This window comes from Hyalella azteca, unplaced genomic scaffold, assembly GCF_000764305.2.
Source record: "Hyalella azteca isolate HAZT.00-mixed unplaced genomic scaffold, Hazt_2.0.2 contig15055, whole genome shotgun sequence".
Taxonomy (NCBI): Eukaryota; Metazoa; Arthropoda; class Malacostraca; order Amphipoda; family Hyalellidae; genus Hyalella; species Hyalella azteca.
This window is the reverse complement of record NW_025944920.1, coordinates 202,751-217,926: the sequence shown is the minus strand read 5'-3', so window position 1 is coordinate 217,926 and position 15,176 is coordinate 202,751. Positions and strand designations below refer to the sequence as shown.

The following is a 15,176-nucleotide window of genomic DNA, read 5'->3' as shown; positions in this document are numbered from 1 at the left end:
AATTCATTATAACACATATTATACATTAGGTATCGAATTTCCAAAATAATACGTATTTGCTCATTTCAGAAACAAAATATTGTTCAACTAAACGTTCCCAACTCTTGGGATCTTTACTCAGTCCCCGCCTATACATAGGTCCTGAAGAAGCTTGTCTCTTGAACAGCGAAACTCTCAACATTGTTCCGAGGCTGGCTAAACCTGTACGGAAAAGAAGCTCTCGCGACTACTCACATTGTTCTGTTCACTGAGAAATTCTGACACAAAACATTTGCAGAATTCAAAATTCTAACAGCAGGTTTCAGAAAAAAAATCTAATATCGATTTAGAAGTTATTTATATTTTCGAAATTGTCTAAATCAATGTTTCTTCTGTGAATCCTTTAAAACCTTTCTGAACAATAAGTAAGATGCTCGTAAATCTGCTTTCAATGTTACTTCTCGATATGGTTGTATATAAGCATGCAAAATTCCGGCTTTTGCACCAAACGAATTAATAATAATTTAATTGATTATACACTCCGTTGCCGTGATCCCTGACACGAGTCAGGTACTGTATCACGCACGCGTCATCTGACTTGCCTGTGCATTGCTGCAGCTGATGCTGCGAGCATTGCTGCAGCTGATGCTTATCTGTAATGTATAAGCTGATGTTTTATCTGCAGAGGGTAATCAGCATCTCAGTGTATCCCTTAGATATGATAAAATCCAACATTGGCATTTAATTATGAATCTAAACTATAAAGCTATGCAGTACTTTAAATAAAGCAACTGAGTAACAGCAGAGATGATATTTTTCTCGCAATTTCGTTTATCAGCGATGATCTGCAAGTAGGTTCGATCTCTTTTGACTTAACTTTTTGGTGATTTTATTCCGTCATAGACACAGGCACCAAAAATACTCAGAGAGAAACTTCGAGAATATATTCCAAACAAGAAAAAATATTATTGATTTCTTGTCAGCCATTCTTAACACAATAACTTTATTTTCAGTATTAGTTGACACTGCATCAGGAAACTGAATCTTTCTCAGTCTTCCTCATGTCTCAAACCACGTTCAACCTTAGCGCATAAATGAAGTTCAATCAATAGTTCTCATAAAAGGCCCGAGGCTTACATTTTCCATGCAGTAAAAATATTGATCAGTGTTTATTTTATTATTTTCCTCAATCCTGTGAATTTCTTACGCTTACTTGTTGCTCTATTGGTCGAGGCCTTCTTTACTGGCTGACGAGTCCCAGGAAAAATGTTGTGCAGTGTTGGAGGCTCGAGTGGGAGGCGTGAGGGCCAAGATGTGCTGCATTATCTCGCTGTGTCACCAGATACTCAGCCTGTCAAGGATGCCCGAGCATAGGGAACACAAGTCTCGTGTTTAGCTGTGTCTTCCGCCAACGTAATTCTCGCTTTATAAAGAGTCAACAAGATGTACTGACTTTTTTTTATTAAGAAGGTGGGCGACAGTAAATTTGTTGGCAGGAGAAAATTCCTAGAAAGCTTCATCCACCCTCTTCCATTAAGACACGTAACTATACAAACATTAGTATTTATTTAATACTCAAGTAACAATCTTTGCTACTGTTCGAGTGTTGAGTTGGTATCAGGATGCAGCGCTTAAAAACCATGCGGTGCTTGAGACAACTTTCACAGCTGGCGTTCGTGTTCCTTGCTTCGGTCCCGACGAGTTTCTTTTTTTAGCGCTCAACCCACGCTCCGTCGCAGCTTCCTGATGACGCGCTGCCTCCTCGCCTCAGACGCTGCTTGTGGCCGCCCCGCCCACTGCCTTGCGTCTGCAGGCACGCGCCCCTAGTGCCCTTACAGGCGGACGCCTGAAGGCACGCGCCCTCGTGCCCTTACAGGCGGACGACTGAAGGCACGTGCTCCTGTGCCAACTCAATTTGGGACAAGCCGTGATAGACACTTTGGTGCGTGGTTTTAGCACAGCGATTTCTCTCAGTGTAGAAGTGCCGTTGGTACTGCGATCGGGTTTGACTATCAAAGTAATCAGATCACCGCCAGAATTATTGTCAGAGAAGACTGGTTTCATTATTAAATAAATGCATAATAGATGGTTGAGATGCGACTTTCTCGACGACCCTAAATTGAGGCGAGCAGCACTTGTGTACCTTTTCGAGATTTGAGCAGGCGTCTAGCAGCAACATTTTATCTATCAAATCGTGATTATTTTGTAATTACCATTTGTATCATTACTAAATACAGAAATATAATGAGCGCAACTTGTAATTATCTGGATAGGACTGCGAAAATCTCATGCGTGTAACCTCAGCCATTCAAACCAACATTATTAATTTCTTTTCTCAACGCACTAAACCTCGCCTTCAAATATCAAATTTCAGTCAAGATTTAGAAGATATTAGTTACCTATTCATGTTATAAAACTCAGCAAAGTTTACGTTATTAATGCGAACGCCAGGCATCCCTATAAACCCCTTCCGAGTAGCTGAGTTAGACGCTACACGTCTGTAATTCATCGCTGCTTGGAGCATTTACAGCGACCTGCAAAACCAAATCTTCCAGATTAAAATACTGTGCAATCATTAACATGAGCGTCAACCCATTAGAATACAATTGTCAAACCGGTTATGCGTCAAGTGTAACGAAGAATTATTGCTCGCACTACTGCATAATTCCGAGCTGTAATACCTACTAATGAATAATTTATATTCATTTGTCCATATTGCAATCGGTGACACATTATTTTTTCCAATCAGGGCAATTTCTATTCACTCGAATGCCGTTTCAGTTCATATGTCGTTCCTTAGTGTACCTCCGATTAATTCCTATGTATTTTGAGGAGCTGTTATTATCTGCACCTACTAAATTCTAAATTCCATAGCCGGTTCCCAAAATGATATTAATATTGCAATTCATTTTTTTAGAAAATTCGTTTTCGTTAAATTCAATCTAAAAGGTTTAAATTCTCATTCATTTAAGAAAATAGGAACAACCCTTCAAAGCATTTCGTCGAGCTTCTTAAATTTAATTGACAAGCCACAAAGTAGATACAAACCTTAAACATGAAGATAGTCGAATACATTACTTCACCTAACTTCAAATGTTCGAATGTCATATAGTTTATGAGTAACCGTTGCGACTTACGAACATTAAAATGTTCCCTCACCTACATGCCCGTTTGTAGATCACCTAAATGCTCAATGCTGTACTTTTCCAACTTAGGGAAGCCCTTTGAGGAAATGATGAAATGCTTAACTATAACTGAATATATATGCCGATGTAGACTTGGACCACGATTTATTGAGTGGGAAGGTTACGAAGTGTTTTTGAGGTGAGATCTTCTCCATAAATTTTTCCTCAGAACATGACCGCATCATCTATCAAATTTATCTTTATCAATTAGTCGATCAACATCCTACGATTGTTATAACTAGTTATCTAAGAACGGTTTACGTAGAGATTACGTAGAGGATGGCCTCTTCTAGGGTAAGGAAGTCATTACAATAGGACTCCTCTAGGGTTTATTTCAACGCGATTTCAACAGTTTGCAAGTATTGAATAGTCAAAGCTCGTTATGAGAGCGGTCACTATCCCAGCAACACCGAATTTGTTATCAAATGAAGGCGAAGCATTTCCAGTAGAAGTCCCTGCTATCTTGCCTCATGAATCATGATCTTGTAACGATGTTTAGGACTTCTCAGTTCACGGTCATGCTGATGTTCTGCCTTCGTCATCCTCCGTTTTGAAGCCGCCGATAGGCAGGTCGCCACGCCCTCGGGTCTCGGAGATAGCGTTCGATGTGTTCCGTCTATCTGCCCTCCTATGGGCCAGCTGATGCAAAAAGCAGTTGCTTGTCACTTGCTGAGGGTAGTTTCCCATAACACGACGATCCGAAATCTTGCTCAAAAACTCGTCCAGTCGTCTTTTGAATGTCCCAAAAGTGGTCTCTCCTCCTCTAAGCAACTTTGACAAGCCGTTAACAGCCTAATCACTTGGTGTCAAAATGGTTCGCAAATTTGTGATCGTGGTGGCAAAAATTACGCTAACCATTAAGGTAAAGAAGAAAAAATAACAAGTCGCTTTCATATTATGACACTTCATTAGAGATTCTATCAAATTCATTCGAGCAACTCCGTGAGCTGGATTTAAGCCGGCAGGTGGCGAGATAATATCACACTGACCGTTTCATTGATGCATTGAAGTTGATCAGCGTCTCTTCACGAGCGACAGATCAGCGTAGGTTTTCGAACGGAATATTCAAAACTTTATTCCATATTCAGTTACGTAATGCCTAACGTTTAGTAACATAATGCTGAAACGTTTATCGGGTGCCACTCATTATCACATGTCTGCTATCGAGCCTTCTTGTCTTGTTTGTATGTCAATTCTTCCGTACTTTAACCCTCAACCAATCAGCGTTAGTAGCCGCCTCTAGATCAGGTAAGGGATAATTATGACCTACATGCAATGAGTGTTAATCGGTTATTCCCCCTTCTTTTTCACATTGATAACGTCATTTTACCATGAATTAATGTATGTTCGTTCCTAACAAAACCGCTTAGAAACTATTCTAACGACTAGCGTGCAGTAAATGGTTCCACTTTTCCGCACATGCCACCTAATAAATTGCGTGAAACTTGGACCGCATCTAACTAATGTCGACATTTCGAAGGCTATGTTAGTGCTGTAATGTGTGAAAATAAAGGCAAATCTCGCCCAAATGACAATCAATAAAAAGAAAAAATATCCTCTCACCAAATCATCAAAATGAATACAATTACTTATTTTGGAAATACAGATTGCGCCAGGTTATTCAGTCAAGAAATTTAAAAATTTGTAACGTTGTAATCGATCAAAAAAAAACTCCTATTCTTTTCTCATGCAACATCAAGCGATTTCTAGAATTTTGAAGGATTAAACTTTCATTTTACACTTTCTTTAAACTTAAAACTTTTTAAACGATCGAGTTGATATGACAAATCTATACGCATGCTGAGCTATTCGACGCTGTCTCATTCGCGAAAACTTGGATATTAACATTTTTAGAATAATAATAAAATGTACCCAATGCTTTCAATCCTACAATTCAGGTTCATGGGAATAATGATCAAGAACAGTTAAAAATAAACATAGTTTATTCCTTCAACCCAAATACATAGAGAGCTTTTATGACAAAATTAAACATAAAATTCTAGGCATTAAAAAGAAGGCACGGGAAGGAAATGGCGAAGGTCATTAGCAACTTGTGAACGACCGTAAGGACGAAACTTGCATGAATTTCAAAGCAAAGAAAACGCCGTGAAAATTCACCATATATATATTCGTGAAAACGTTTCACGGAGACCAGCTCCATCATCAAGTAAAAAAATATAAATAGAGAATATAAGTAAAATCAGCAGTTAAAACTATATATATATATCAGCAGTCCAGAAAAATTAATGATATATAAACTTACATGGGACTGTCATATGCATTTGCGACGATGAAATTGTATTGGAGTTGTAAGAACGATTCAGGATACTGAAAAAATCCTATCTTGCAACCAAACGGAACACTCGGTCCCACCGTTTGCACCTGCAGGATAACTAAAGGAGCAGCAGCAATAATTATTATACAAAACTTTTCTTTAACTTCACTTCTTGTCGTCTGCTATAAAATTTTATAATCAATATTTAACACACTTCTAATTGTCCAATCGATCGGAAATTTTGCACACTTGCGTTAAGTCGGAGACAATGCTTGAATCAATTGACAGGATAAATAATTTTGTAAACTAAAAAAAAATTATATATTAAAAAAATGAAAAATATTTTTAAGATATACAAATAAAATTAGAAATTCATTCATATACATACATTCATCGGAGACAATGGCCTCTTTGGAAGTGTTGTCTTTAAAGTTATTTTTTAAACATATATTATTCATTACACAGTAAAGGGTTAAGAATATAAGAAGCTATGTGGCACAACTGGTGCATCGCACTTTTGTGAGCTCAAGTAAAAAAATCAACGAAGAGTTTATAAGACTTCTCAACAAAATAAATATTTAAGTAGAGAAGAAAACTGTCCGGAACCCGACCAACTTTGATAAATAATTACTTTTTAAGCACAAATTACAATTTCTACATTACTGGCGACAATGTAAAATTTATAATCATTATACATATTCCTCAACGTAAATTGCATATATTCCAGTACAAGAAGAAATTAACTCAGAATCCACAGATTATAGTTGCGAATTTCCCCACTGATATGATACTCAAAGTTTTGATTAAAGCGTTAGAATAGAGGAATAGTACATCCGGTGATGAATTCTCCTCTTAAGCAAGCGATGTATGTGAATACAACAGCGAGTAACATTTCAATGTGTAACTGTGACGCAGCATTGAAGGATGTAATTCCATCACCGGGACTCGTAAATCAAATTCTTACAAACAGCAGGAACCGCACAACCTGAATCCTTGAGGCAGTAGCAACTTTAAGAGTAAATTTCGCAAGCGATTGATATAACGTCTAAAAGAACAGCATTGCCTCAAAGTTTTTTCACTTAACACGAATTTCAGTAGTAACCGTTTCAACTTTTTGTACGCTATGAAGTCAAGGGGACGTAAGTGGCATGTTATTCCTTGATGGCTAAGAAAAGCCTAACCCAAAATTGACTTAACTCGAATTAAATGAAAACAAACTCCAATTCTGAAAACTTCAAATAAATCTTAATAAATCACAATTGTGACTAATGTCTTGCGAGAAAATCTTATAGCTTCTCCAAATAAGAACTAGATCACATTTCACCCTAAATCACAACCATGACGCAGCATAGAGACAGTGGAATCGGTTTTGATTTGACCATGGCCTGTCGCCGATTCTCATCACCACTTTAACTATTAAGTATCACCACAGGGGGCAAAATAAAACGTATACAAAAATATTCCAGCAACAACATTTGTAGAACATCGTCAGTGTAAGCTATTTTAAGCTTGTTAGTGAAAATCCTTTACTTAATACATAGGTTAGAATGTACTACCCGGTCTTACCACCTACCCATCATTCACCCTTAATACAACAGCATTTAAATCTAAACCCAGCTCCATCACAGAAGTCTATAACAACCAAAAGTACAGACAATGTGTCATCTAATCGTTAATTTGCAAAGAAAACCAGGGCCCTGTTATTCAACAATGTAAAATAAATTCGTCAGCCAACTGTGAAGACGATGGTCTTTATAGTAGGAAATTTATAGTAGACGTCTGTTGGCATGGTTAATGTTCTTTGAGTCACACTTAATAAAGGTAATGTAATAAATATCAACTCTAAATGTATGAACTTCCAGCATCATCTGACTGCGAGTTCTGGATAGCTGCTAACAACGAAAAGCTTATGATAAACTTCCAATTCATAACTTCATATTTCTAACACAACCGTTGTCAGAAAGGCTCGTGGCACAATTCGAGTTGGCAAAAAAATTTTAGGCTCACGTGATTGACGTGATATCTCATCTCGTGAAAATTTTCTAGGAAATATTTGTGCCTAGTTATAGTCCATTATCATTGCAGAATTGTATGTAATAAAACTTAAAAAAATGCAAATGCATTTGAATGGATCCAAATCGTCATCGTGGACAGGAAACTCACTGTCAGGCAACAATAATCATGAAGTATTTCAGTGTGAGTAAGAGGAAGTGAGGCAGTTTTATTCCCCAAGTCACATGCAATCCCGAGAGTAAAACCGTGGTCACCAACAAGTGCCTGTAATTCAGTGTTTCAAAACAAGCTACATGGCACTGGGAGTCCAAAATCGTCTATCCCCAAATAGGGAAGAGACAAATTTCTCAATAATTCCACGAATAAATTATTATTCATGAAAAAAATAGATGGTCTGAAATGGCTAAACTAGTACAGCGGAATTAGCATAACATCAAAGATACGAAGAAGAAGTAGGCAAACAGTATCAGAAATGAGTACAGGAGGAAACTTGCACAAGACGTCGGCCGCCCGAACAAGAAACAAAGAGTGCAAGCACAGGCAATCCTGAGTAGACATCAGTTCAACATCGCAACTAACATGCCTAGATAACTCGACTCTACACCTGCACTGCCCACACAACAATCTAGCCCCAGAAGTTCCTTGCCTACACAACCTAACCATACACGCAATAGAGTTCGGTCCTCTTCCAAAATTTACACATTGCACCTCATCGTGATTAAAGCAATAAATTTCCCAACCAAAGTACACATGCCAACTATGTTTTTGCTACGTCCAACTTGTGTAAAAAATTAAAAATAAATGTAAACATCGGTACAAGTAAATATGACACAATGCAATTTTGCTCAGATATTTGAATAAGATCTTAATTCGCCCATCCAACCGTGAGCAACACTCTTTAAATAAATATTTTTTATCACGGTGCTAATCTCCGATCCTTAAATTTTACTCCATAAGTAAAGGCAACTTCATATGGTATATCAGAAAATTAGGTTGCACGCAGAAAACCCTACAATGCATCTTAGCACGATTGAACATAATAAGAATAGTCTAGTAACATATTATTCTGAGTCTATATCACAGAAAATGCAGTTTAACTAAATAAGCAACCACAATAGGTTTAATAGGTACGTATAACCACAACCCATATAATTAATGACATGAGGAGCACAATACCTAGGGCATTTTTTCCATAAATGAGAAAATGAGCTAAAAATTATAAAAAATCTTTGTCTAGTGATACATGGACCGTCGTCAATACTACCTATTTATATTCCTCTGGTAACGAGTGCTACAGTCATTAGACAGAGGATAGCATACAATACAGTCCAGTACAGCATAACCAGCAGCAAGCCATTATAACGGACAAGACTGGAGTCCTGACCACAGTTGTGCTCTATGATAGCGTGCTTGGTGGCTGACACCCAACTTGCGGACACGAGAGCATCACGGCAGACAATAACAAAAAGTCACTTGAAGTCACAGGTATAGCAGAAACTGATACACACGGCAGAAAACATAGTCTCGTGCAGTGAACGGAGTTGATAGTCTACAAGAAAGTATTATACGAGTATCAAAGGGTATTTCCTGGCGCAGAGAAGAGCCAGAACGAGTTTGGACAATTATTTACGTACTTCAATTTAGCACAAGTTAGTACGGGAAATTATGACGCATGACATTTTGAAATTAAAGTATCATAGTTAAAGAAAGACCAGCCATGTCAATGCTTAGCACACAACTTCCATTTAAGTAATGCTAAATTCAAATTAAACACTAAATTATTTTAGAATGAAATTTGAATCTACCTAAGTAAGATTTCTTCTAGTGTTTTATTCTGACAATCAATTTCTAAACAATCATTATCATGGAGTCACGCCTCATCACCTCCTATATTTCCACTGCCAGGCTTCAGCCATGCTCACAAACAAACAAACAAACCCATAAACGTTGACAAATATAAGATGAAGAGTGCAGCAAGAATTTGGCTGATGATTAGAAATGCAAGTCTCAATAAAGAACAATGCAGTGAATTACCTGAAAATAATACTTGGAAGTTGTCTCGGCCAGGCTTGGAATTAACTTCTTCAAGTAGGTATTAACTTTACACAAGGCTTTAACACCATCATCAGCATGACATTCACATGTAAATGGTAATAAAGTTCATGTGTTAAATTTATTCGCATGTTTAAATTATTCAATAAATTCACCAACTGGCAAAATAACATATCATATTGCAGTATCTGCTTTGAATTAGATTCATCAGAAAAATATACATGATCACCAACATTTAATCCTAAACCAGAGTATATGTAAATGGCTAGTCAGAAGAGAAAGTTGTTAATCATCCTTACATTCTTGCCAAAGACTCAATGTTTTCTCAGAGACTGAAATCATAGAATTAATTATTTAATTACTACGTACTAAAATAACCTAATCCTCATCACAAATACTCTTTTCTTTGGAGCATTCATCGCCATCGGAGCTCTGGCTGGGAGTAGACACAGTTTTTACTACTTGACTGGCATCATTGGTTAAATATGCACAGGAATTTGTTTCTAAAGATGCACCATTGATGCACTTCACTTCATCACACTCGACTTTGAGAAGATCTTCAAAGAAAGCATTGACGAAACTTGCAATGGGTGAAGGATGCAGGAGATGCACATGGTGAGTGCCGGGCAGAGTATAGTAGCGGTATAAGCTACAGTTGCGCTCAAATGCCTGCCGCATCTCAGCATATTTCTCAGCTGACTCGTAACCATGACCATCATCAGCCTGTGAACAATTCAACAGTGTTGACATTCAAGCAGTACCTACAGTATATCAAAATTACCCTCTAGACATAGGCATTTTGAAGAATCTGCTGGGTCTTTAGCACACTATTCATACTAAAATTTACAGCTCTATTTTACAACAAGCTAAACTGATGAGGGCGGAAATTAGATGAATTTATTCTTATTCTTCTTAATTTCTACTTTTAACCAATTTACAAATAAATAGGTGCAATGAACCCCAAAACTGAGAAATCAAGTTATAAAAATCTTGTTATTGCTCTGTGAAAGAGTATATTCCAAAATAAATACCTACTACCAGTATTCGTAGTATTAAAAGCAATTACAAATATGAGAGAGATTACGGTATATACTTATTTTCCAGGCAAAAAATGCAAAAATTTAAAAGAAATAACTGAAGGCCTCACCTTGATAATGAGAATGGGGCAAGTTATGGATTCTGCCATAGCTAACCAAGCCTCAAAGGAGAAGAAGCCAATGAAGTAGGTTTTGGCTCTTAGATCTCTGGTGAGTAGAAAGCCTGAGCCATCTTTACTGGGCACAGCGCCTCTTTCAAGCAAAAGTGAAGCAGCAGAAGCATCCAAAGAATTTCCACTGCCAGAAATTGTTTTGGAGATCAGTTCTTCTTTTTGGTACACAAGGGGTGGCAGGGTGCTCTTTTTTTCATTGTCAAAATATGATTGAAAATACTGGAGTAACTTGGGTGCATAATCTTGAGGTTTGAAGGACCATGGTTTTATGATGTCTATTGATACAAAAGATTCAACATCTTCTTTGAAGACAGAGCAATAGATAATGCCAACAACAGCACCCATACTATGGCCCACAAAATGGAATTTGTTCCATCCTAATGCCTCAACACTCTTCTTAATAGCTCCAACATAGCCCCTTGGATCATAAATAAAGCCTTGACTAAAATGATCTGATTTCCCATGGCCAGGTAAGTCCAAGGAAACAAAGGTGCAATCACATGTCAGCAGAGGAAGTATACGGTCAAATGTATTTGCATTATCCAGCCAGCCATGAACACCCAGCAGTTTCTGTGGGCCACTGCCCCATCTTTTCCCTCGCATGACTCCCCATGATGTGGGTAGTTCTACTTCAGTCCACATCTGCACAGAAAAGTAAAATTTGATCATATGGTACTTACTTATATTGATATAAATCTGACAATAAGTAACAATTCATGTTATCATAAGGAAATAGGCAACAATCAAGAGCTGAGATGGTCCACATGGAGAGGGATATGACTTTTTCTTGCTTTCTAAATAAGATTTGATCATTTTTCATAATAGGTAGGTATATAAATTTCAGTGTCAAAACAAACCTGCTCATCAACTTTTACTTCAATACTTACATTTGAATAACATTGAATAAATATTAATAAAGTAGAAAATAATATGGATAATGATGTAAATAATATCAGAATTTTTAGCCAATCACAATAATCCTTCTGAATTGCTCTCAGGTACAAGAATATTCTTAATTCTTACAAAAATATTGTGGCTCCAATGTCACATATTATTGGCATAGTACCTTAAATCTTGTGTCTTGGTTTTTTATTTGTCTGAAAAAAATGAACAATTAAAAAATCATAAGAGTTCTCTTTTATATCACTTTCCCAGACTGCCCAGTGGTTACATTTCTGAGTACCATGATTGGAGCACAGAGCCCAGAGCCTGCAAGGTGGAATTTGAGAAACATGTGCACAGATCATATTAAATTTAAAATGTGCAATTGATTTTCACTTATTATTTTTTTTAATTTTTAATTTCCTCATTTACTCTAGATTTAAACCAATTTCTTAAGTATGATAATGCTGGTATCCAGGATACTTTACTGGTCTACTTATAGGACTCAAAAATGAACTTGAGTGAGAGTCTAAAAAACTCTCTGCTTAATGCTTTGCCACTATGGGCCCAGACACTAACATTATTATAATAAATACAGGGTCTGCCATATTTATGGCAATGCATGTTTTTTGTTATTTCTCAATGAAACACACAGATGCATTATTTTTTATTGGATGAGCTAGTAGCCAAGAATTACCTAATCAGTTCTCAGACATATTTATTCAGTATGACCACCCTTTTGGATTGGATTACATTGGAAGCCATCATTTTTAATGACGGCCTCCAATGGTCCAATCTATGACGGACAGCTTCACAGGAGACACACAGCATTTCTTGAGGGATCAAGTCCCATTCTTGACTTTTGTCAATTTAGACTTCAAACTATCCAAAGAATCATGAGATGTTCTGCAGGCCCTTCTCTCTAAAATAGCCCACACAGAAATGTAGAGAGGATTCAAATCAAGGCTTCTTGAGGACCATTCTTTTTTGCTAATGAACTCTGGGATGTGACCATGAATCCAGTTTTGGTTCATGTTTGAGCCATGTGATCGGGCAGAGTCTTGTTGAAAACTCCATGGTGAATTTTTGAGGTGTTTACAAGCCCAAGGTAACAACACAGCTTCCAAAATGTCCAAAATGTATCGCTGATGGTTCAATTTCACTCCTGAGGGGATAAAAACTAGTGGAGACCTCCCAGTGGTGGTTACCACGGCCCAAACTATCACAGACATAGGATTTTGACGTTGTGTTGCTGTTCTAGTTGCCAATTGGCACAGATCCATCCTGACTCCAAACTCTGTCATTTTGACTGTTAATGCTGTGTTCAATGTCAAATTTTTTCTTATCACTTAACACCAAGTTGGGCTGCAGTGTGCCATCCTATTCCTAAATGAGATCCTGAATCAGCTGAATGTGCTGGCATCTTTCAAGACTCATTCATTCATGACATTGACATTTGACGGCCTGTTAATTCATGCCTTGTTTGCAATTTGCATCTTGTAATGGCAGGTTTTGAGGTCATCTTTGAGGACTCTACGCATTGATGTCTGACTGATTCCTGCTTCTGCAACCAATTTTGCTGCGCAGCTGAGCACTGGCTGAGGTACGGGCACCTGACTCAGGATTGGAATTTTTCTATTTGTTTCTGAAATCTCGCGGCTTCAACATGACGAATTTTCAATACATTTGGAATCTCGCGGCTCGATATCGCACTTTTGTTAACATTTGGATAGGAGGTAATTCATCTGACGGAAATCTCGCAGTTTCAGAAATGGCAGGAAACCTCTAGTTGCGGCCCTAAAGGCAGATGTTTTCAATGCTTGACCTGACTGACCTGAGGGAGACTGTGAGAGTCTAAAAAAACTCTCTGCTTGGCCACTGCAGCATTGATGTCAAACAGGGTAAAAAGGGCCAATTTTGACAGTTTTTGTTCATAACTTCTTACCAAGGAATTTCATAAATTAATTTGAGCTGATTTAAAGGTTTTTTGCAAGGGATATTTGTTAATTTGTATAGCATCTCTGAAAAAATTCCATTATTCCTTATGGATATGGGTGCTTTTTGTAAAGTGCCAGATACTAAAAAAGGGTCCCAGCAACCCAGCCTTCCAAATTAGGTAGGTACCCCTGGGCCTGGCCGCCTGGGAGGCTGGGAGTGGGACTGGGGTAATTTGGGACACTTGAAACAATACTTAATTTTAAAACGTTTGAAGCAAGCATACCTATTACCTACTATGGTAAAGACTGACAAGTGCCCAGTGGTGTTTGTACTCAGTACTTTGAAAGGTAATGGAAAATGGAATAGGTACGGTCATAGTGGCAAAGCAGAGAGTTTTTTAGACTCTCACTCAAGTTCAATTTTGAGTCCTCCAAGTAGACCAGTAAAGTATCATGGATACCAGCATTATCATACATAAGAAATTGGTTCAAATATTGAGTAAATGAGGATGTTAAAAATGAACTAATTATAAAAAATCTCTGGTTTGCCACTATGGGTACGGTACCTATGTTGGGAACTTGCGAGTTGCGAGGGATAGGATTATCGATCACTAGACTCATAGACTGTTCACCATCTCCTATCACCATCAGACTGTCAATCATTCAAAATGGCTTTATTGCCGGCCGCCGGGAGATCCTGCACCACTATGTAGCACTAACACTAACCTCTTTTATACGTTGAACGATTCAACGATTGGACTCTCCTGCCGGACGAAAGCGAGCCAGTTACTGAAAGCAGTGATCTCTTCTTCTTCTTCTTTTCGGGGTGTCTACACTGGGTAGACTTAAAGCCACAGGTCGACCTCGAGGACGGCCGTTGGGCCTGAGAGCCTGTATTGTGTTTAAATTCTTCTGAGTAGGTAACCACTGAATTCTTGTTTATAGTAGGTCAGTGGATACAGTGGTCGCCCACCACAACAGCGCCATTCAGTCACAGGCCGGAGCGCATACAGGTCGGAGCGCAAACTGGCCGGAGCGCAGCAGGCCCTACCGCAACAGCTACTCCTAACGTAACTTAACCTAACCTAACCTAACCTGCGCCGCCTGTTGCGGTAGGGCATGTTGCGCTCCGGCCAGTCGGTCTCCGGCGCTGTGAAGCAGTGGCTGTTTTGTACACAGCGGATTTACTGTTAACCGGAGTTACCCACAACTCATTGATCTGAGGCTATGTGTAGATATTGCATGCTGATGGTTGGCGTTAGGCCCATGGCCTGTTTACGAGTCAATTTTGTTACCCACGGCTGCGCTCCCTTCCCGAGCGTAACTCAACCGGGCATCTTCACGGCTTTTGACACAAAGCGCCTACCACAACAGCGCAGTTCAGTCACAGGCCGGAGCTCATACAGGCCGGAGCACAACTGGCCGGAGCGCAGCAGGCCCTACCGCAACAGCTTCTCCTAACGTAACGTAACCTAACCTAACCTGCGCCCCCTGTTGTGGTAGGGCCTGTTGCGCTCCGGCCAGTTGGGCTCCGGCGCTGTGAAGCAGTGGCTGTGTTGGGCAAAGCGGATTTACTGTTAGCCGGAGTTACCCACAGCTCATTGGTCTGCGGCTATGTGTAGATATTGCATGCTAATGGTTGG

The 15,176-nt window shown here is 38.7% G+C and overlaps 1 protein-coding gene across 3 annotated transcripts; it reads right to left on the bottom strand.

The window, feature by feature from the left end:
- Positions 1–9,172: 9,172 nt before the first annotated feature.
- On the bottom strand, positions 9,173–14,329 carry LOC108670125 (probable serine hydrolase). 3 transcript variants are annotated; one of them, XM_018157576.2, is made up of 3 exons: positions 14,260–14,329; positions 10,652–11,356; positions 9,173–10,227 (listed from the first exon to the last, which is right to left on the bottom strand). In XM_018157576.2, exons 2-3 carry the CDS (start codon positions 11,354–11,356, stop codon positions 9,883–9,885), a joined length of 1,050 nt encoding a protein of 349 aa, XP_018013065.1. In that variant the 5' UTR covers positions 14,260–14,329; the 3' UTR covers positions 9,173–9,882. The 3 variants fall into 3 exon arrangements, with proteins under 3 accessions (XP_018013065.1, XP_047740216.1, XP_018013066.1); XM_047884260.1 differs by lacking the exon at positions 14,260–14,329 and adding an exon at positions 11,781–11,843; XM_018157577.2 differs by lacking the exon at positions 14,260–14,329 and adding an exon at positions 11,602–11,813.
- Between the last annotated feature and the right edge of the window lie 847 nt (positions 14,330–15,176).

What these genes read in the sequence shown, in the direction of transcription:
- LOC108670125 (XM_018157576.2), bottom strand. Translation starts at nt 11,356, where the DNA reads ATGTGGACTGAAGTAGAACTACCCACATCATGGGGAGTCATGCGAGGG. An exon ending in GCCCCATTCTCATTATCAAG is followed by an intron (nt 10,228 to 10,651) that starts GTGAGGCCTTCA and finishes AATTGTTCACAG; the next exon opens with GCTGATGATGGTCATGGTTA.